We start from the raw sequence: 20,338 nt of genomic DNA, 5'->3' as shown, positions 1-20,338 counted from the left end.
ATCTCGTCCTTATGATGCATCTACCACACTGAACTTTATGTTTTTTCTGAGGGAACTAAAGTAAGAGAAGACAAATAATTTTCAATAGCCTATTTCTAATTTTAATTAGCACAGTCTATTAATTTTAAAGGTTTACATATAAATTTCTCACAGTTTTCTAACTACTATAACCTTACAGTTCTTTTTTTTTTTTCCTCCTTACTTCAGTCCCATATCAGATGTGAATTTGTAAAGCTTCACCAATATTTCTTAGGGTGGATTTTTTTTATTTTTATTTTATTTTGTTATGTTCATCTTTTTCAGTGTTTTGCAATAAATGCTTAGCTATTACTAGTAAGTGCAAAGCTTAAAAAATGCAACAATTTCCATTACTAGAGAAACAAATAACACCAAAGGACTGTAGTCAGGAAAAGCAAGAGGAAGAAAACCCTTTTGAACATGGCCATCAATGATGTCACAGCTGCCATCAGCCTTCAGAGGGCACTCGGTTGGTTCTGGATATTTCTGACATCATTTCACCCCAAACCTCTCTCCTTGGTTGGTTCTGGATGTTTCTGACATCATTTCACCCCAAACCTCTCTCCTTGGTTGGTTCTGGATGTTTCTGACATCATTTCACCCCAAACCTCTCTCCTTGGTTGGTTCTGGATGTTTCTGACATCATTTCACCCCAAACCTCTCTCCTTGGTTGGTTCTGGATGTTTCTGACATCATTTCACCCCAAACCTCTCTCCTTGGTTGGTTCTGGACATTTCTGACATCGTTTCACCCCAAACCTCTCTCCTTGGTTGGTTCTGGATGTTTCTGACATCATTTCACCCCAAACCTCTCTCCTTGGTTGGTTCTGGACATTTCTGACATCATTTCACCCCAAACCTCTCTCCTTGGTAGGCAAAGTTGAACTAAATCCCCACCAGGTGACAAATCAGGCTGGACATTCCAGACAATGTCTCAGGTTAGGAGAGGTCAGATATTAAAGATGCTGGGAGGGAATGAAGGCCATGCTCATTCTGCTGGATGAACTCAGATTACCTGACTGCATTTTCCTGCCTCTCTTCACATTAACAACATTGTAGTCCATGAAGGAAGACAAGAAATGCTCTGAGTGCATCAACCCACTCCAAATTAAGAAAAATAAAGAAAAAAACACCAGCCAAAAATCCACCAGAAGACTGTAGAACAAACCATCAAATCAGAGCTAATTTTACTGTTTCACTGTTGGCTAAATGTGTCCTGCATGCAAAAGTGAACCACATGAACCTCAGGCTCATCAGATATTTTGGGTTGCTGTCATCTGCACCAGGTCACCTTGCAGCAGCACACTGAACACAAACGTGCTGTGGGTCCTCCCCTTCTTCACTGAGATGTAGGACAGCACACAACATCTATCTAAATCTGCTTTTTTGTTCCTGCCACTAGATGCTGCCATTAATATAAGCATAAAACACTAAAAAGGGCCACAAAAGAAGCTTTCCCTGCTGAAACCATGGTGCCACATCAATTAAACTGTTCTAATAAGATACAAGCTGGAAGGGAAGAAAAATCTTCACATAAAATAAACTCTAATTAAACTGCAGCTTCAAGTTTAAAACTGAACTGTCAGGTAATTAGACAGGTGATTAAACTTTCTTCAACTTCACACTTGGAAAGACATCTGATGCCTGCTTAGTCTGCTCACAGGGATGTGTGTCAATGACATTCAGATGTCAGAGCTCAGTTACTTTTATAGCCACGTTCTACAAGAGTCATGGAGCATATTTCTTCTGAAATGACAAAAAAACCTGGGCACAAAAAGCATTGGAGAACCCCAAACCTGAGCCTCTCTGTAAATGGCAAGACAGGATGAATGTGTCTGTTCTGAGAACTCCTCTACACCAGGTCCTGTCTCTGCAGGAAAGGCCCTGGGTACTGATTTCATGTACATCATTCTCACTTCAGTAAAGTATAAATGTCACTTAAAAGCAACAAGAAAGAGCTGGAAAACAAGTGCAGACTATGAGTATGCAAAGCAAAAGCAGCAAGTAATATCTGACTTTATATTTTCTTTCTTTTGGTGATGTATCTGTAGCCCTCTAGAGATTAACTCTGTGAAGAACCCAGTTTGACTGCCTAGGATATTATTAAGGGTATCTTACGGCCTCAAATACATAAACACAAAAGCAAATTATGATTTTTTTCCAGCACAAGATCAAAAACCTCTGATGGTTCTTGTCAGCTCTCTATCAACATTGAAAACACAATATTCCAGCATTACTTCAGGAAACATATCACCTTACAAATTTTAAAGTTAAACTTAGGTAAGAGCTTACAAATTAAAGAAAAAGAGGACACAACCCACGTGTGCAGAAAGCCCTGAGGCTCCAGGCCTGGGCAGAGGTGTGATTTCCAAGAGCCAGGCTGAATGTGGCAGAGCCAGCTCGGAGTGGGAGGGAATGCTCTCTGCTGGATTTGCCACTGCAGAGTGTAGCAGCTACCTTCCACAGCTAGTTCAAGTGCACAGCACTCACTAATTCATTCCTCCTAATACTCTAAAGCAGCTGAAATCCACCTTTTGGGCCAAGTTTTGCCCAGAACAGATGTATTTTCAAATCACTTATTAAGCCGCTAACAAGGCCTTAGAGGCTTAGAGACATTCAGGTGTCTCTTTATCAATGGCACAGTTCAATTTAATCCAGAAAAGGAGCCTCTGGACAATTAACAGTTGACTAAAGTTCAGTGGACTCTCCAACTGGCTATCATAGCACGGAGAGCAGAGCCAGTACCCACAGCTCCCGCTCCTGTTGATTCTGCCTCCCTGATTTTGACATCACAAGGAGGCAGCGGCAATGGCAGAAGATGACAAACTCTTCTGAGATTATTACTACAACACCATCGCTGCTTTCAAAGGACAAATCAAGAAACCCTTATTTCTGGAGACTGCAGCCTTTTCACAGAGCTGCTCATCACCCACGAGTTCCCTGTTAAACTACAGCACACGGTAGTGCTGGAGAGTGAAACGTTAAAAAATGTGAATTCCCTCAGCACAGTATTTATGACCATTAGGGCAACAGCTTTAACCTCCTCAGAAAGCTCCTCTGTGCTCAGCACACCAGGTCCATAAAAACACCAGCTCATCCATAACCCCTTAACAGCTCCAAGAGTTTCATTTCCATCGGCCAGACCTCCCACGTTTAGAAACAGAGCGCTTCCTCAGCCGCGCCAAAACCAGCGCTCGCTCTCAATAACCACCTGCAGGAACAGAAACAGCCCAGTGACCGAGTGATTGCAAAGGCTGAAGGAGCGGGGTGAGCAGAGCTCTGCACTTACTGGACTCGGGGTCGGAGTTGCCGTCTCCCTCCGTGCGGCTGTTGGGGGACGCCTGCTCGTAGAACTCGTCCTGGGGGAAGCCCAGGGGCAGCGGGTGGGACGCGCTGGCCCCGCTCGTGGGCTCGTGGTCTCCGAGCCCGCTGTCACTGCAGCTTTCCTGGGAGCCATCTGGCAGGTGGAAGGTGACACGGCGCTGGGGCTACAGGGAAGGAACAGAAGGACACGGTTTCCACCACGGTATGGGTAATTGCTCGACGCAGCCGATTTAGGAAATGTATTATTTTGGTTATCTGCTGGGGACGCGTTACCCGGAGTTGTGCAGGATTTCAGGCGTTCCTGAGCTGCTTTCAAACCCTCTGCACCTGACAGCACTGCTTGCTGCTGTTTGTAAAAAAATGTAAGCCCCGATGCAAAATGAAAGACAGCTCAAACTAAAGAGATTCTGTCAGACTTCACAAGTCTTCGGATACCTTTTGTATATTGACTTGGAGATTTCAATCACTTTTAGAGGCTCAATTTATTTCACTGCTGAGTTTTCTAGTTTTCAAAAAACATTCTCTTTCCCATTAAAAGCTGTTCCACACTTTTGGACCTAAAAAACGTGACACATCTATAATGCTGTTGGATTCTTCTAAGGCAGAGGAACAACAAACAACAACAAGTCTTGTGTATTAAAAACAATTTTAATAGATTTTGCACAGGCGTTAAGCTAATGAATGAAAAGTAGATTCCTCTGCTCTCCTTCAGACATTTCATTACAACTCCTTTGATTTTCCTTATAGCACAGACCTGTACCTTAACTGTAAAAGGTTGGAAGCTGGGATCCAGGGAGCTGGGAATGGAAAGCATCTCAGCCCAGACATGGAAGAAAGGGCCAGATGAAACAAAGAACCCAATGCAGCAGGCACAGGACAGAGTTTTCCTTACCTAAGTGACTCTGCATGATTTAGGAACAAAACAACTGAAATGTAAATCTCTCCCAGCATTAAAAGAAAATATGAACAAAAAATAAGCAGCTCTCCTGCTCATTTTGATGTGTCTGGTACCCAAGTTTTGGAAACTTGAAACAAGAAGATTCAAAAAAATGTGAAAAACAAACAGCTTAAAATATTTTTAGGTTGTTGTTAGTCAAAATTCCATTAAAAAGCCAATACAAAACTTTCTGGATGCAGAACTGCTGGGATCAGCAAACCTGAAGACCAGGCTTTTGATGCAATTATGCAAAAAATATATAGTGTTTATAACAGAGCAGATGTTGTCAAGGGTCCCTAGATATTTGGTTCCCATAGGGTGGCGGTGTTGAAAACATTCAATTATACTGACTTTTTGCTAAGTTCAGCTCCTCCACTTTCACAAGTCTCTTTTTGTCACAGTGACATTATTACAGATGCCCACGGACAGCTGCTCTGCAGTGTGAGCAGCCAAGAACACGGCAGCACCAACCTCACCTGTGCAATTCCTGACAGATGTGAGACACAGCCAGTAAGGCACTCAGGGCTTTCCCAGAATACCTGGGTTAGTGCCTCACCGCTGCTAATGGAGAGCTTCTCTGCCAGTGTTGGACCTGCCTCTTTTCTTGTTACAAAATAAATCACTTCTTCAGTCCCATCCATCACAGTCTGCTTATTCCCACCCATCTTTCTGGCATTTGGCACTTTATTCTGCCTCAGAATAAACAGACCTTATTATTTCAATCTGTCGGGTGCTCCCCGCTCTCTCTGGCTGCTCCCCCGTGCCGGGGCTCGCTCAGGGCTCCGTGCTCTGCCCCAAATCCTGCACCCAGCTCTAGCCAAGGTCCTGACAGCACTGAGCAGGATCATTTCACAGCTCTTGCAGGCTCCTTTGCCATGGCAGCACAACACATTTGTGTCCTTGCCAACCACCGTAATGCCCAGGTCCTTTTTATTGATCTTTTCCTCGTTGTTCCCTTTTTGGTTATTGCCATCGATTGCTGCAGTCTAAGAGTGGCACTTTGCATTTATTGTTCCTGCCATTCTCTTTTTTCCAGATGATTTCATCCATTTTCAAGTACACTTTGCCTCCCAGTCTTGCTTTCCTGTTTATCAGAGTTGCAGATTTTAGACCCTCCCTCACTCGGCAGATCTTTGAGAAATATTGGAACAGATCAAGCCAAGACATCGCAGTTGAGCTCTGGAGAGCTGAATACAGAATAATTTCCCATTCCAAGGGATGGAAATGGGAGAAGACAGCCCCTCTGTGACTGCTGGGATGGCCTGCCAGCCCACTGAGAACAGGTTCAGGTGGTGAAAGGCTCACAGCTAACAGCCCCAAATGCCCCCACTGCACTTTTGGGGTCACCAGAAGAATCTCCCACTGAACTCCACAGCTGGCTGCCCACAGCTGCCCCGGGGCTCTCTGCAAGCCTGGCTGGGACAGTGGTCCTGCTCCTCCTGCTGCCTTTTCCCACCACAGCTGGGTGAAAATGCCCAGAGTGCCTCTGCACAGCCCAAAAACCAGATGGATCCAGAGAAATTACTGATCTGATTTATCCTGTTCTGTTGTCAGCTGCCTCTCAGAGCCCTATCAACACCAGGAGCATCAATCAATTCTTCCCTCAAAGCCCAAAGAACTGAAGTTTTGTCCAGTTGATCCAGGGAAAACATTCCTGCAATGTTTCCCATTTACTGCCTGCATTCAAAACTGCACCCACCTTGCACAGATGTGCAGCTACAACATGGAAAAGGGAATGTGATATTTCTTTCATCTGAAATGAGTTTGGTATTCACAGTATGAAAAAAATATCCACCTCCATTGCATGAGCTGCTTGCAAAAGCTGTGTTTTGTGAGGTTTGCACTGCCTTTGTGTTGTGTTATATCCTCTCCATGATACCAGTGAATTTTAAGTATTCTTTAAACATTTTTAGCCCAAGCTTAGGAATTAGACACCAAAACCAGCTTTTGAAAATGGCTGGGAACACAGTGGTTATTACAATGTACAACTGGTTACTACTTTGTGCATCTGGGATTCACTAAGTGCAAACAAACGAATATTTCTCTTCAGGGTTCCTTGTCAAAAAACAGAAGTTTTGAACCAGCTGACAATAGAGGACACCAGAAAGTCACCAACTCTTTTTAAACTGCTTATCCCAGTGAGAAAAAACAAATCCCGTACCTCAAGCAAAATTAACAATGTGACTAACTAACCCTCACGTTCAGCTAAAAATTGTAAATATTTAGTTGCATAAACTGAGATGTTATTAGTCAGAAAGATCAAACCCATGTGATTTAAAATCAACTGGCATCAGCTAAAGGCTCATGATTTTGAATTTGATCATGTCCCCGAGCGTGTCACACCTGATAACGCCGATGACAGAGCACTTTCAGAAAAATGGATCAAGATGAAAAAAAGCCCAGCAACTCCTCTACATGGCAGTGCTGCCATTTTTCTAATTCATGCAGGCATCAGACAAGGATCTGGAACAAGTAATTCTAATAAAATTTTGCCAAAAGCCGGGACTTATCTTCTGTCACAATTATTTTGGAAATTTCCTCCTTGAGGCATTTAAATTTCAATTTATAAGATTACGAAATATCCTCAGTCTCCAGCTGCTTTTCTATTTATCTCCGAAGGGAGCCAGCACTGATAGTAATAGAATAACAAGGATTATGGTTTGTTTTATTTATCTGAATGACAGTTGGTATACTTTTTCAAAAAGAGAGAGATGCAAGCAAACCTATTATGTATTCTTAGAGGATTCTGATGTAGGAAATTGTAATCTAGACAATTAAACTGATAGGGGACAATGAAGTGAAAACTTAAGGAAAAAAAAAATCGTGCAGAAGTCTATAGTTTCTCTGCCACATTTAAAAATATTAAATTACTCTTTATTGGTATGAGAAAAGAATTTTGCTTGCAGAGATGTCACAGACCAGACACAAATGTTGTCAGAGGTCTCATATGGCATTCACTGCCTTTGGTAAAAGCTGAGTGTGTCTGGAGGGATCAAATTATCTCAGAAAACCACAAACCTTTTACTCTCATTATTGAAATTTATATGAAGACTGATCAAAGCCCCAAACTATTCTGTGTTCAATCTTTCACTACAATAATTAGACTGTGGCAGTGGGAATAATAAAAGATGAGTCTAAGTAAATAGCTTTGGATACACTGAAGGGATGATTTCTGGTATTATACACCAGGGGTTAGCCAATTTATAATCAAAAAGGAAAAAAAAGGTAATAGAAAAAGCAGCAGATATCAACTGAGGAACATTAAACTATTAACCTTATTATCTTCATTCATTGAAGCAAATTAATATCCATTTAAAAGGAGATCATAAAGAAAAAAACATTACTTTTTAATTTATGCTGGATTAATGATATTATTTAGATGATAATTCTGATTTAAAACAGACCTTATTTAGGAGACAGCACAAAAGAACAGGACTACTTCAACAATTCTCTCGCCTCTTAGCAGCCAGTAAATAAAGGAGCAGTCAAATAAATTTTTAATTTTCTCAGTCGCTTGTTTACTTCAAACGTTAGGAGGATATGAAATACCTTAAATAACCAGAAAATAACTATCTTCAAGTATAAGCAGTAAAGAAGATCCCTAATCAAACCACAATTTCCAGCTCCAATCTTTTTATCCTCAACTATCACCTTTTGTTCCAAAACAGCAATTTTTGTTGCACAGACTTTCATTGAGACAAACAGGACCCAGCAACTATCAGTGCAAAATTCTCAGAATAACATTAAAACAAACAGCCTGAGAGGATCCAACCATAAACCCAGTGGGAAATATGTCTTTGTGTTGGAACTCAACAGAGACAAGCCAGTATTTTCATTTTTCCTTTCCCCATACAGACTAGTGTTGAGCACAACTAATACAGCTCAAAGAGTTTCTCTCAGCTCTTTTATAAATCTGTATTTCCTAGAAGTTTTGCAGCCTGGCACATTAAATCTAAGATCTTATTATATTATTTTGATGGCTTTGTCATGGGCAAAACATATAATACAGATCATTATAATTTTTTCCTCAAATTAAACTTCTCTTTTACTTAAATTAAACTTCTCTATTTCTGCCAGCAGGGATCTGTATTTCTTTTGGAGTACCTACAAAAACATCACTTTTGGTCACCATTATCACACACAAATAGAAACACTTCATTAACAGCACATCACTGCCACATTCACCTTTTCTAATTTATCAGGGACCTTTTTATGATTTATTTAATGGGCCCTACAGTCATTTTGCATAGGAGTGGGTTTGGTTTTTTGGGTTAGTGGGTTTTTTTTGGTTGGATTTGTTTGTTTTTTTTAAAAAAAAGATAAATGAAGGGCTCATCTTCTGGGGGAAGGAGAGAGGTATGGTGCAAAGTGACAATACTCACTCCACAAATACTCAATATTCACTGGCTCCACAAGTCCAAGCCTAGTGGAGATTAAAATCAGATTTTCCCTATCTCACATAAAAAAGCACCACTCCCAGCTACTGCCAACACTAATAACCTTAATTATCATCTCATACAGATGAAACTTGGTGAAGGAGCCCTTCTTTTCATTGAACAAGTTCAGATGTTCCAGCCACTGCCCCAAATTTATCGGTTGCTTCCCTTTCAGCTCCTGAATGTCTATTTGTTTGTCAAATCAGACAGACCTGCTGCTTTCCCAATTTACCCTTTTAAATATTGGCAGGACTTTGCATTTTCAGCTCTTTAAAACTTCCAAAAGAAATCCAATAGAAACCTTTTGACATTCTTGTTATAAATTTTTCTAGTCCCTCTAATTTAATCTCATTAACATTAGTAGCTGGTATCTAACATCCTCACTAATTACTAAGGGAAAATGAGGCATCTGGATACCTTCTAAAGAAGAAGACTTGATAAATACTTTGGCTTTTTCTCACTGTGATTAAAAAATCTAATTGTTCCACAGAAGTATAAGAGAAGTAAATAGTTTTAGGCTTTCATTTTTATCGGTTTAAATAACTCCTCCCACTTTATTAATTTATTTAGACGCAGGAAGCATGACCTATTAATTTCAAAAGGGCAAATAAAAGCTGTGTTGGCTGCCCAGACAAACAGAAATTCAAGGTGGGTGATTATCTTAGGCAGATTTGTACATTTCCAATGAAAGAATTCCTACCTCCACAGCAAGCCAGCGGAACAGACGGTGCCCCTACACCTGCTCAAATGGAAATGACTTAAAATTGTCAGATCTTACAGCTGGATTCACTCGCACAAAGAATCCGCTCAAGTGATGAGAAATAATCTTGCAGGACTATCTTGTACCTCCAGCACTCACTTACTCAGGGTGCCTTTTAGGAATCTCAGGGACAGGTCCCCGCGGGCTCCTCTGGCAGGAGGTAAAACTGCAGCGAGCTGATAAGGGAAATGTCAGATATTCCAGCTCCTGGCCGCTGCACGGAGCTCTGTGAATCCCTTCCCATGCAGGCAGGAAGAAGAAGGGGTTTGAAACCGACACCTCCCGCTTTAAGTGGCAAATTTTCCATTTTTCACTGAAGTAACCAGGGGCTGAGCCAACGCTCCCCTCGTCCTCTCACACCACGGAGGTCATGGAACAAACTCATTCCCCAAATCATTGCTGAACAAACCCATTATGAACCTGGAACGCCACAAATTTCTGATTAACGACTTCAAAGGGTATTTATTTCCAGACGCTAATCCTCGTTGTACCAGAGTAACTCTCATAAGACTTTCCCCAGCAACATTTAGCGATTAAATTGTGTTTTCTGGGCTTCTCAAAATAACAACAAAGAAGTGAAATAAAGAGCAAATAAAACTGAAAATAACATTTAAAGTATGTCAAACATTTTACTTAGCTTTTGAAAGGCAGTTATTGTACGCAAGATGTCAAAATGATAGCTGAAAGCCTGCTTTTTAAAATTTAATTCATCTAAGCCTTCAATTTGACATGTGATTAAATAAAAATTACACATGAAAGGTACACTATGGCTGTGCTGTTGCTAAGTTTGAAAAAGAGGAAAATCTCAATTCTGATTTTTTTCTTTAATACATTGTTCAATTTCCATCATCTTTGAATGCTTGATATCTGATAGGCAAAGCCATTTTATAGTTAAAAGAACATCATAATAAACAATAATACAGAACCATTTCAGAAATATTTGACATCACTTCTGACTGCTGGCCCAGCAGCGTGAATCTTTTCCAGCAGAAATATTGATTGGGTGTTATCAGAATTGTGAATTCTTTGTGTTGGTATCGAAATAGAGCAGAATTTACACTTCCATAAATGCACATGGCACTCTAGCTCTAATTTGATTATACTAACTTAGACATTGCAGTCGTGGCTCAGACAAATAGATTTCACCTTTCTTCACGAGCAAGGTGTGGATTCATGGATTAATAAATGTTAAAGTGAATTACTCACAGTGAGGTACTTCTGTATCACAGCCAAGGCTAAGCCTTAAATGGAACCCTGAGGAGGTCATGGGGGCTACAGAGACCTGGAAGAAACCTCAAGAACCCAATTCTATTTCCTTTCACAACATCTTTTTTTCCTGTTCAGTTTTTCCTGTAAAGGCCAAACCTTTCTGAAGCAACACTCGTGTGTGAAACCCCACAAATGTTCCCTTGAAGCAGCTTGGAAACGTGGTTTGACCATTCCAAACCAGGAAATGGGGCTGCTCTTGTTAGTGCTTCCCAGGAAAAGGAACTTCAGCAAGTTTTGGTTCTTTGGGTTGCAAGTGTGCCAAAGTCAGAAACAAAATAAGATTTGTTCAAGGACTGCTCTTAACTGCTCTGGTTCAAGTGGTGGTGCAACATTTCAGTTGTTTTTCAGTCTATAAAATAAAATCTCTCCACCCAGTGTGGATGATTTTAAAGCAGTTCATGTGTAGCACAGACAAGCAGGGACTTTATGTTTGGTTTGCATTCATGAAGCTGTTGAATTAAATTAAAAATAATTAAAAACAATTAAAAACAAACATAAAAAAAAAAAACAAACTAAAGGAGCCTTTTAAAATGAGTAACAAGGCAGCTTTTTGGCATGTCACTGTCTCACTCTATTTGTTATGACAGCACACCTTTATTATAACAGCATTTTATTTGTTATAGCAGGAAATCTATAATGTTTGATATCAAGTGTTTGATTAGTTAGAATGGGAATTGATGATAGATAAAATGCAAGGGTAAAATGAATGAATTTCATGCAGCTGTCAAAAAAAGCATCTTGCTCTTTCTGGAGAAGAGAAAGAACAGACAAAATGTTTTCCCTTCCCTAAAATGGACTCTGAGGAACTCAAGATCTTAGAGAGCAGTAAAAATATTCTCTTTTCTGCTGTCTGTATCAGAGAGTTATCCTTGTGGCCATGAGAAAATATCCTTTAACCACCCTGATTACCCATTTTTAATTTTAAATTTACGCTGTGGTGGCCACCAAGGTCACTTCTCTGAGCACATTCTCAAGGCAGCAATACTTACTCCACCTTTGGGTGAACTGCTTAAGGAAGAAGCAAGAGTTTGGCAAGAAAACCTGCTGGCATGTATAAAATAAAGCTCTAGGCCAACGTTTGCAAGCAGTGATGCAGTTCATGTTGTATTTCAATTGTATAAAGTAAATTCCAGCACCTCAGGGTGGACACTTTTATCAGCAGTACACTCTCCAATGGACTCCAGTGGCCCAGGAAAATTTCTTTGGATCAAGAAAGTCAGAAAAAGTTTTGTCCTGGAATTCCCTTTCCAACTGTAAAACAAAAGTTTTGCTCTCAAAAACAGAAGTCATTCCACATCCTGGAATAAAGGAATTTTTCACTGGTACACTTTGCTTTCCATCTTCTCTAACTGTAAATAGGAAAGAATCTGGGTGATAAATGCTATGGTAAACAATTCTTTGGTTTTGTTTCAAACATCTGAAAGATCTATTTTTTCTCTCCAAGTTGTTTTAAGAAAAAGGATTGCATTTTATTTGATTAAAGTCAGAAATCTCCCATTTGCATCACTATTTTCACAGCTTATATTATCAGGGTGATAATGAATAAGATTTAGCTGTTATTTACAGTAGAATACATGAAATATTCAGAGTTAGTAGAGTCTAACTACATGCTAATAATGCATTCTTAAATGGATGTCTGAAATATCTATTTGCAAATGGGAAGGATTTTGCAAATTGAAGCTCTGCATTGTATCTCTGATATCATCCCTCGCTCCTCCAGAGCCATGGCTCTGCAATTGCCCTTTCAGATAATCAGAATATATAACTGTCTTTCACAATTCACCACTTGTGTAATTTCAGCAAAGCAAAATATAAAGCCATTAGCCTTCCCTTGTTCCTTAAATCTTCCCAGCCTATTTCCATAGTCGGTGCAGCCGTTCTTTAGCAGAGTTGAGATTACTCACTCATCTTTCCTCTCGGGGCAGAACTCCACAGTGCAAATTGCTGAGGAGATGCAGCACACGTTGGTTGGAGAAGGGAATGATGCAGTTCTGTGTGAGGGAAATGGAGAGGACCCAGCTGAAGGCTGGGGGAGGTTTTTTCCTGCTCAGAGCCAGCCCAGAGCTGCTGTTCCAGGGGACAGTTGTCCTCGTCCCGTGTCACATCCAGATGTGGGGCTCGTGCTCTGCGGCCCCACTGAGCGCTCAGCTCTGGGGCAAGGCCAGGGCTGGTCTCTGTCAGCAGGAGCTGGAAAAGCACAGAGCAGAGCTGGGCAGCTCCCCTGGCAAACAGGGCAAGGGGGAAGGTGTGAGCTCCAGCCCAGGAACCACAAACCCAGGGAGGAGAGTGCTTGGTCACTTGGTAACTCCAGCGGGCGAGAGAAAAATGCTAATGCAAAAATGCACAAAGCACCAAGAGGAAATAGGAGAGAAGTCAGCAAAAGTGAGGATTAGGCATCTCTGGAAGGCATCAGGGAGGCTCCTCCTCAGGGGGCTGCTGACTGCACAGCCCAGACACCCAGAGCCTCTGTCACAGCGCTGAGCAGAGCAGTGTTTGCTTAAAAACAGCCTGGTCCCAAGCCATTTACTGCACAAACCCCAAAATGCCACCACTGTGTCCTCCTAAGTAGCATAACCCTCAGTCTGAGTCTCTGCAGCTCTGGAAAGATGCTCCCAAAGAGCTGAGAAACGTGAGGGAGGGAAGGCCAAGAGCCCAGCTGCTCCCCAGAGCTCCCTGAATGCACTCAGGGATCCCTCTGCTTCCTCACACCTCTACAATCGTTACTTCAGGATCAAACCTCATGTGCAGCACAGTTAAATCAGAGGTAAATATTATTCTCCATCCAAACCCCATTAAACTTGCAGCCTATGAATCTGAAGTGCTTTTGCAAGGCTGACACCAAGGTGGGGATCAGGAAAGGAAAATGCTCGCTGTTCTTGGTGCAGAAAGGCAGAAATCCCTGTAGTGTGTGGCCATGGAGGAGCAAATGCAAGGCTTTATGTCTGCCCATGTTCCTACAGCTCAGGGCAAGGCAAATTGCTGTGGATACTTGAGAACCAGGGAGGATTTTGGAATGAAGCAGTAGGAAAAGTGTTTTTGGGGAAAGGCAGAGACATTAACACAGAGCTGGCAAAGGGATGGGGGCAACAGGGGGACGCTGTGGGCATGGGCACCTTCCTCACACGGCCAGACTCGTGTTCCTTCATCAATTTCACTGTCCAAAACCCATGCTGAGTGCCCTGGTTACTCACCCTGAAATCATTGTCATGCACAAATTATCCTGAGTAAAGAATTCAATTTAAATCTACTCTTTGAGATATTTCTTGGTGTTTTCTTATTCTTGTTGGCACACAGCATCTGGGCTTTGCACACAACAAAACGCACCTCGCACATTTTTCAGGCAAGAACGTGTAAACACAAACTTGCAGCATTAATTGTGCTCTTTCTCCTACTGTTTTTAATTAATTTGACCTTTGGGCCTATTTTTGTCAATTCAGAAGGCATATTGCAATCTGAAAAAAAGCTATGGTGCAAATATTCCATTCTGCAAGTCACTTGCTAAACAAGTAAGCAATAGAGGAAAATCTATAGCATGCAATTAGCATTATGCTTTCCAATTATTTTCTTTACCTCACAAAACTCATTAATAACTTTTAGTAGGTAAAATTGCATCTAGGAGCCCTCCTACACCTCAAGTGTATTTTATTCTACCTTTGCCCAATAGAAATTCTTTTGATGTACTGGAAATCTTATTAATAGATTCACCAGAAAACAAGCATGTAAAGCTGGCAGAGGCAATTGCAAGAGGTAAAATGAATGTAAATGACAGATGAAAGAAAATTTCCACGCCGTTCAGATCAATATAAACAAAAGTGCTGCAGCAGCCACAGCACAGAGATGAAGGGAATTCATCAAACTTGTATTTCAGATTATTTGGCCTGTTCTAAATGCACCCTCTGTGTTTCGGAGCTGTGTTCTTCTGTTACCCAATTAATACCACATTAAGATTCACTCCTGCAGGGGCTTTCGCCTTCTGGTGCTGGAGAGAAGTTTCTCAGTGCACTCAGATCTGGGGGGAATGTGGAGTGCAGCTTCTTGCTGCTAAAGATTGTCATTTGGAAAGCCTGTAATTGCAGCACTCAATAATTTCCCAAATACTTAAGCCAGAATTAATTATCCCTGCTATTATTGCAGGAGTATGGATCTTATGCTGGGTATGATGAAGGGAATGTGTGATAGAACATTTTATTGTGGGTGTGCAAGGCACTTAAACCATCAGAAGCAACAAGCTCTTCTACTTCAGTGATATCTCAGTATGATCTCCAGACATCTACAGAATCAGCTTTGCTCATTCCATGCTCTTTGTTGTTGCCTAATTAAACACATTCAGGACCCTTCTTTACACCAGAGACTAATCATAATTTTCTTTTAAGAATCCTATTTCATTTAAAATCATATTGGTTCTTGGTGAAAAATTAGGGGAAAGCAAACACTGTTAAACATCTTGTGTTTGAGCAGAGTTTGAAATGCGTTTTCATTGGGAGTCAGAAATCAAGGCTCGTCATGAACTTCAGACACTCCCTTTAATGGAGTGAATTCTACAGTTTCCTGGCAGTTTTATATGATGCTGAGGAATTAAAAATATTGGAAGTTACTGTTACAGCTAATTGCCAAAGCTTCTTAAAAATCTCTTTATTCAGAAGAGGGGGAATGCCAGAGGTGAGCTGGGAGGGGGAGGAAGAGCTGCACAATTGGTTATAATATTATATATTATAATTATAATATTATATATTATTATTAATTATATTATATATTATAATTATAATTATAATATATATTATATATTATAATTATATATTATAATTATTATAATATTTTATTATGATATATAATAAATATTATATAATATTAATATATAATTCAGCTGCAGAAATACAAACTGCAATTTTTAAGACATTTAGACATTTTGAGATCCATAACAAAGTACACACACAGACATGGTATTTGCAATGGGGAAATCAAAACCACAAGGAGATGAAGCTCCAAACTCAGACTTTAGCACAGAACATAAACTAAAGGAACTTTGATCTCTTTCTAAGAGAAGAAAACATAGAAGCTAAAAAGAGAAGAAATATATTATTTTTTTTAAGAGGAACCAACCACCCCCTCTCTGAAAACCCAATGCCTGCCTGAGAGTCTGTAGAGTAATATTAAACTCTTGAAGTAGGCTCATTGTTTGAAAGAAGGCTGGCAGCACTGCTGGGGTTTCAAAGCAATTCCTGGAGAAACCAGCAGCAGAACTGCAGCCTGAAGCACACCAGCTGCCTCTTCCCAGAAGTTCAAAAGACTTGGGCTGTGTTGCTGTAGGTACCTGACACACAGACAGGGATGGATTTGCTAGAGAAATGTCCTGCCACGTCTCAAATGAACCCAAATCAGCAGGAATTTCAGTCTGTGCTCGTGTAAACAAAGGGCAGCCAGAGCATCACTTGGTCCTCCTCACCCTCATCCCTGGAATTGCCTCTGGGACCTGGGACCAGCACGTGTTTGTTTGCTTCAGAAGAGAAATAATGAGTAATGCTGAGAGTCTCTGATGGAAGAGATCAGGCAGCTGTGGCTGTAATTTCCCTAGCTGGGAGGAGATAATTTCCTGGTGTGTTCCGTGCCCTCGTGCTGGCCCCCTGTAACCCAGCCAACACGTTCCCTCTCTGCCTTGATTACGTGCCTGCCTCCAAAGAAATTCCCCATTTCTTCCCCACAGTTAAAGACTATCAATCCACTCTTGGTAGTGACTTCAGCCCCAGCTGACTCCCCCAGGACTCACAGAAGAAAGAGAAGACAAACAACAGCTACCAAAGAGGATTCTCCAGCTCCAATCAATAATTTGCTTGTCACTCCACGAGCACATCACCCTATCAGCATAACTGTGCAAAGTTCCTCATCACTGATGTACTCACACTTTCCAGGTAGACATTAAGCATTTTTACATCCTGTGGCTTTTGCATTTCAGTAAATTTCCTTCTCCCAGCAATACAAATGCACAACAACCTCCCCAGACTGACAACAGATGTTAGAAATGTGAAAAACAGCCTATAGTGTAATAGTATTTTGCACATGTACATCATTCTTTACTTGAATGGGCTTTAGAAATATGAATTCCATTTCAGAAGAAAAGAACAGACAAGACAGTTGTTAAAACAGCTCACAAAGCAACAAACCAAAGCACAAATGGCTATGCCCTCTTGATTCTCACCACTGAAGGTTAGGCTGTGTCACCTGCAGAATCTAAGAATGAAATCAAGAGTCTGGACAGAAGGGACACTCTTAGGCAAGTTGCAGTCACATCTCACATTCTCCATCTCACATGCTTCCCCGGAGAAAAAGCTATTCTCTCTCAAAATACACTAAAGTAAATTATTTACATTTCAATAAACTACCCCAGAGTGCCCCAACCTGGGAATGATGCGTGTGCATTTTACAAAAATAATGCACATAAATACAAGCACATACAACATCTCTTCAAACAACATCAGCCCTGGAAGGAAGTGACTCAATAAAATGTTTTCTGAGTAATTTAACCAATACCAGCGGGTAACCACTGAGGGGTGACAGAGCCTGTTTCAATGGAGCCAGATGGATTAAAAACCACTATGAGCAACATCATCTGACACTAAAGCCCTGTGAGCTAAGTGATAGAACAATAATGATCTTATCTGCCCTAACCAGACTGAAAACCTGGTGACTGCAGAAGATGTGTTCTGCAGCAGATTCCATCTGTGAGGAACAGACAACTTCATTAATGGAAATCTTCAAATCAGCGCTGAGAAACCCGTGGCTAAGGAAGGGATGCCTTGACAAGCAAAGTTCCTGCTGAAATGCTCTGCAGGTTCATGAAGCTTAAGATTGAGCCATAACAATTATCTGTTATCCCCTTTAAATGTGTCTTTTTCCTGTTCTGCAGCTGCCCTGACAGCAGTGCTCCCACCAGTTTGCCCCTCATTCCACAGGAGCAGTCTGGGCTCCGGGAGAGCCTGAAATCTGTCCTGTCCAACAACTTATCAGCTTGCAGCAGAATTCAGGACTTACATTAGAAGCATGGGTGCTCCTGTCAGCAAGTCAATCTTAAATCTGCTCAGGCTTTTAAAATGTTCCGAAGCAGCACCACCATACCCTGACAGGTGTGTTACCTGTGCATGGCAAATTTGATTTACTCCTTTCCCCCAGTCCTGCCTCCTCCAAACAACTGTTGGCTGAAATGAGTGATAAAAACACCCAAAAAATCCAGAGTCATAATCTAAAACATGGTGACAGCCAGCAGTTTGAAGATACACAAAGTGAGGCTACAGCTTGACTCCCAATAAGCTGCCAGTGGCAAAATCAGATCAGAGAAAAGGGGGAGATTATTTGAAATTTTAAGTTTCCCTTCACAAAGGAAACATTAGTAGAGAGGTTGTCAGTGGTTTTCTTATATCAGCCTTAATGCAACTTGTACCAAAACATCAAAATAAAGAGCCAAAGCATTTTCCAAAAGGCTCTCTAACCAAAGCCCTGCTCTACAGCAGCATCTGTGAGCCTCCTCAGGAATGCTGCCACACAAGTCCCATGAAGTTTCCAGACATTAAATGAATGCTGAAATGTTTTATTGCCATTTATCTCAGAGACACAAGCAGAACAGCAGGGCTCTGCCCAGCTCCAGGCCCACGTGGGATTTTTTCCCAGTTAATTTCTGCAGCAGCAGAGGCAGGAGGGAAGGGAGCTGCACGCAGCAGGAGCCCAGAGGAGCTGCCTGGGGCAGGTATCAATAGGACACGGAGGGAAGAGCCTAATGGGGGATCAAACAGAAGAGCCCACATCTCCAACACCAGCCTGGAGCTAATCAAACAACAACACAGGCAAATCAATGCAAATCAAAATCAGCCACAAGGCATCACGTCCTCCTGGAAAGGTTGATTTTGTCCGAGCTTGCATCCCTGACAGCGCTCTGCTACAGCTCCAGACACAAACACTCCCTCGTGAGCGGCTGAGGCATTAAAAATAGCAACTCTGGAAGAGGGAACAGCAAACTTACCTCAGCAGATTATATGTTTAGTTTGAATTATTGCACAGGTAACCAAACATTCTGCCTCACCTTGATCACCAACCGGTGCAAAACCGTCTATAAACCCTCGCGCCTCCTCTTCCCACAGCAACAGGCCAAGAGTCCCCAGTGGCTCATGGAAAAGGACGCTGGCACAGAATTAATTCCCCTCCCAGAGCTTGCAGGAAGCTGCTGTGGAGTCACACTGCTGGGGATGATTTTCTCAACAGGCTCCTGAAAACCACATTAGCTCTCACACCAGCCTCTCCTCAATTATGTCATGTTCTTTTTCATCTCGCCACAAGCAGCACAAGGATTAACCAAGTTCTTCAGCCTTTTTAAAGCCTTTAAAGAACCAAAAGTAATCCCCCCAAGGGAGCAAACTGAACAAAACTAAACAAAACTAAACAAAACTAAACAAAACTAAACAAAAAAACCCAAAAACCAAACAAACAAAGCCAAAAGAAAATTTCAACCAAACTCCTTTTTAATTTGCTTATTTGTTCTGGGATAACTTCTGAAAATATTTAGTGATATCATAATTAAGTCCAAAACAGGAACCAGAATAGACCAAGCTAATTCCCAGACAGCTGAAAACATTGTGCCCTCAGACTTTTTACTGTTTTGTTCATCCAAAATAATTATATCAATAGATAGTTTGACTTGTAAACTACTTTAAGAAGACTTTTGATAATACCCATAAAAAAGAACAAACTAATTTCATTTTCTCATAGGTTCAGTGAATGAAAAATACTGAAATCCAGTGTGATTTTGGACAAATTTCCCATTACAGCTGGTAGAGATCTTGTACATTAATGCAAACAAGCAAACAGATTTTTCCTTTTTTTATATATTTAAGGGAAATTTGCAAAATGCTAAACTGATCAAAAACAACACAGTGAAACCAAAAAAAAAGGTCAAATTCTGCTTGCCAAGGCAGTCTAAGGTAGATTTTCTCCCTCTTGGGTGTGTTTTGAAGCTCAGAAATCCAGCAGAGCCCCTGCCACGTGCTGCCCAAGCTGCTCTCGAAGGGAGCTTGCAGGAAAAGCTGAAAACCAGATCAATTTGGAAGAGCGAGAGAGGAGCAGACAATTAACTCCAGCAATGGAAAGTTGCACAGTCAATGTCTCCTCGGTGCAAGCTAACATCTGACAAAAGGTTCCCACCGAGATACCCCCACCAAAGGCAGAAAGTTCAATTTTTGCAGCTCATAGTTTAAAGTGTAATGATTTGTGTTATCTCAGCCAGCTCAAAACTTGAGTCAAACGATCAATGACAATTTCCCCATCCAGGAAAATAAAGCATCAGACATTCAGGGTGGTTTGGGGTGGGTGGTTGGGGTTTTTTTTTGCTTTGTTTCTGGGTTTGTTTGTGTGTTTGTTTGGTTTTTAAGCTCAGCAGAACGGAAATTCAGGAGGGCACTGAGCCCCTCATGGGTCACACAGGAGCTCCCAGGTTCCTCTCTTTACAAACCTGCATTTTTAAAATCTATTTAACATCTTAAAAATAAATAAACCATGTTTAACATCTTAATAACATCTTAACATTCATTTAACATTCATTAACATCGTAATAATA

The 20,338-nt window shown here is 41.2% G+C and overlaps 1 protein-coding gene across 3 annotated transcripts in view; it reads right to left on the bottom strand.

Moving 5' to 3' along the window:
- The window catches only part of PCDH11X (protocadherin 11 X-linked), a 426,119-nt gene that overhangs the window by 120,107 nt on the left and 285,674 nt on the right, over positions 1 to 20,338 (bottom strand). For 2 of the 3 annotated variants that reach the window (XM_023925911.2, XM_086850087.1), the window contains one exon: positions 3,307 to 3,505. The exons of the other annotated variant lie outside the window; for it this stretch is intronic. In XM_023925911.2, coding sequence (XP_023781679.1) covers positions 3,307 to 3,505 — 199 coding nt within the window. The remainder of the gene's footprint in view (positions 1 to 3,306; positions 3,506 to 20,338) is intronic. 3 annotated transcript variants of the gene reach the window in all.

This window comes from Cyanistes caeruleus, chromosome 14 (assembly GCF_971803275.1).
Source record: "Cyanistes caeruleus chromosome 14, bCyaCae1.hap1.1, whole genome shotgun sequence".
Classification (NCBI taxonomy): Eukaryota; Metazoa; Chordata; class Aves; order Passeriformes; family Paridae; genus Cyanistes; species Cyanistes caeruleus.
The sequence above is the reverse complement of the archived record's forward strand: the minus strand, read 5'-3'. Positions and strand labels throughout refer to the sequence as shown.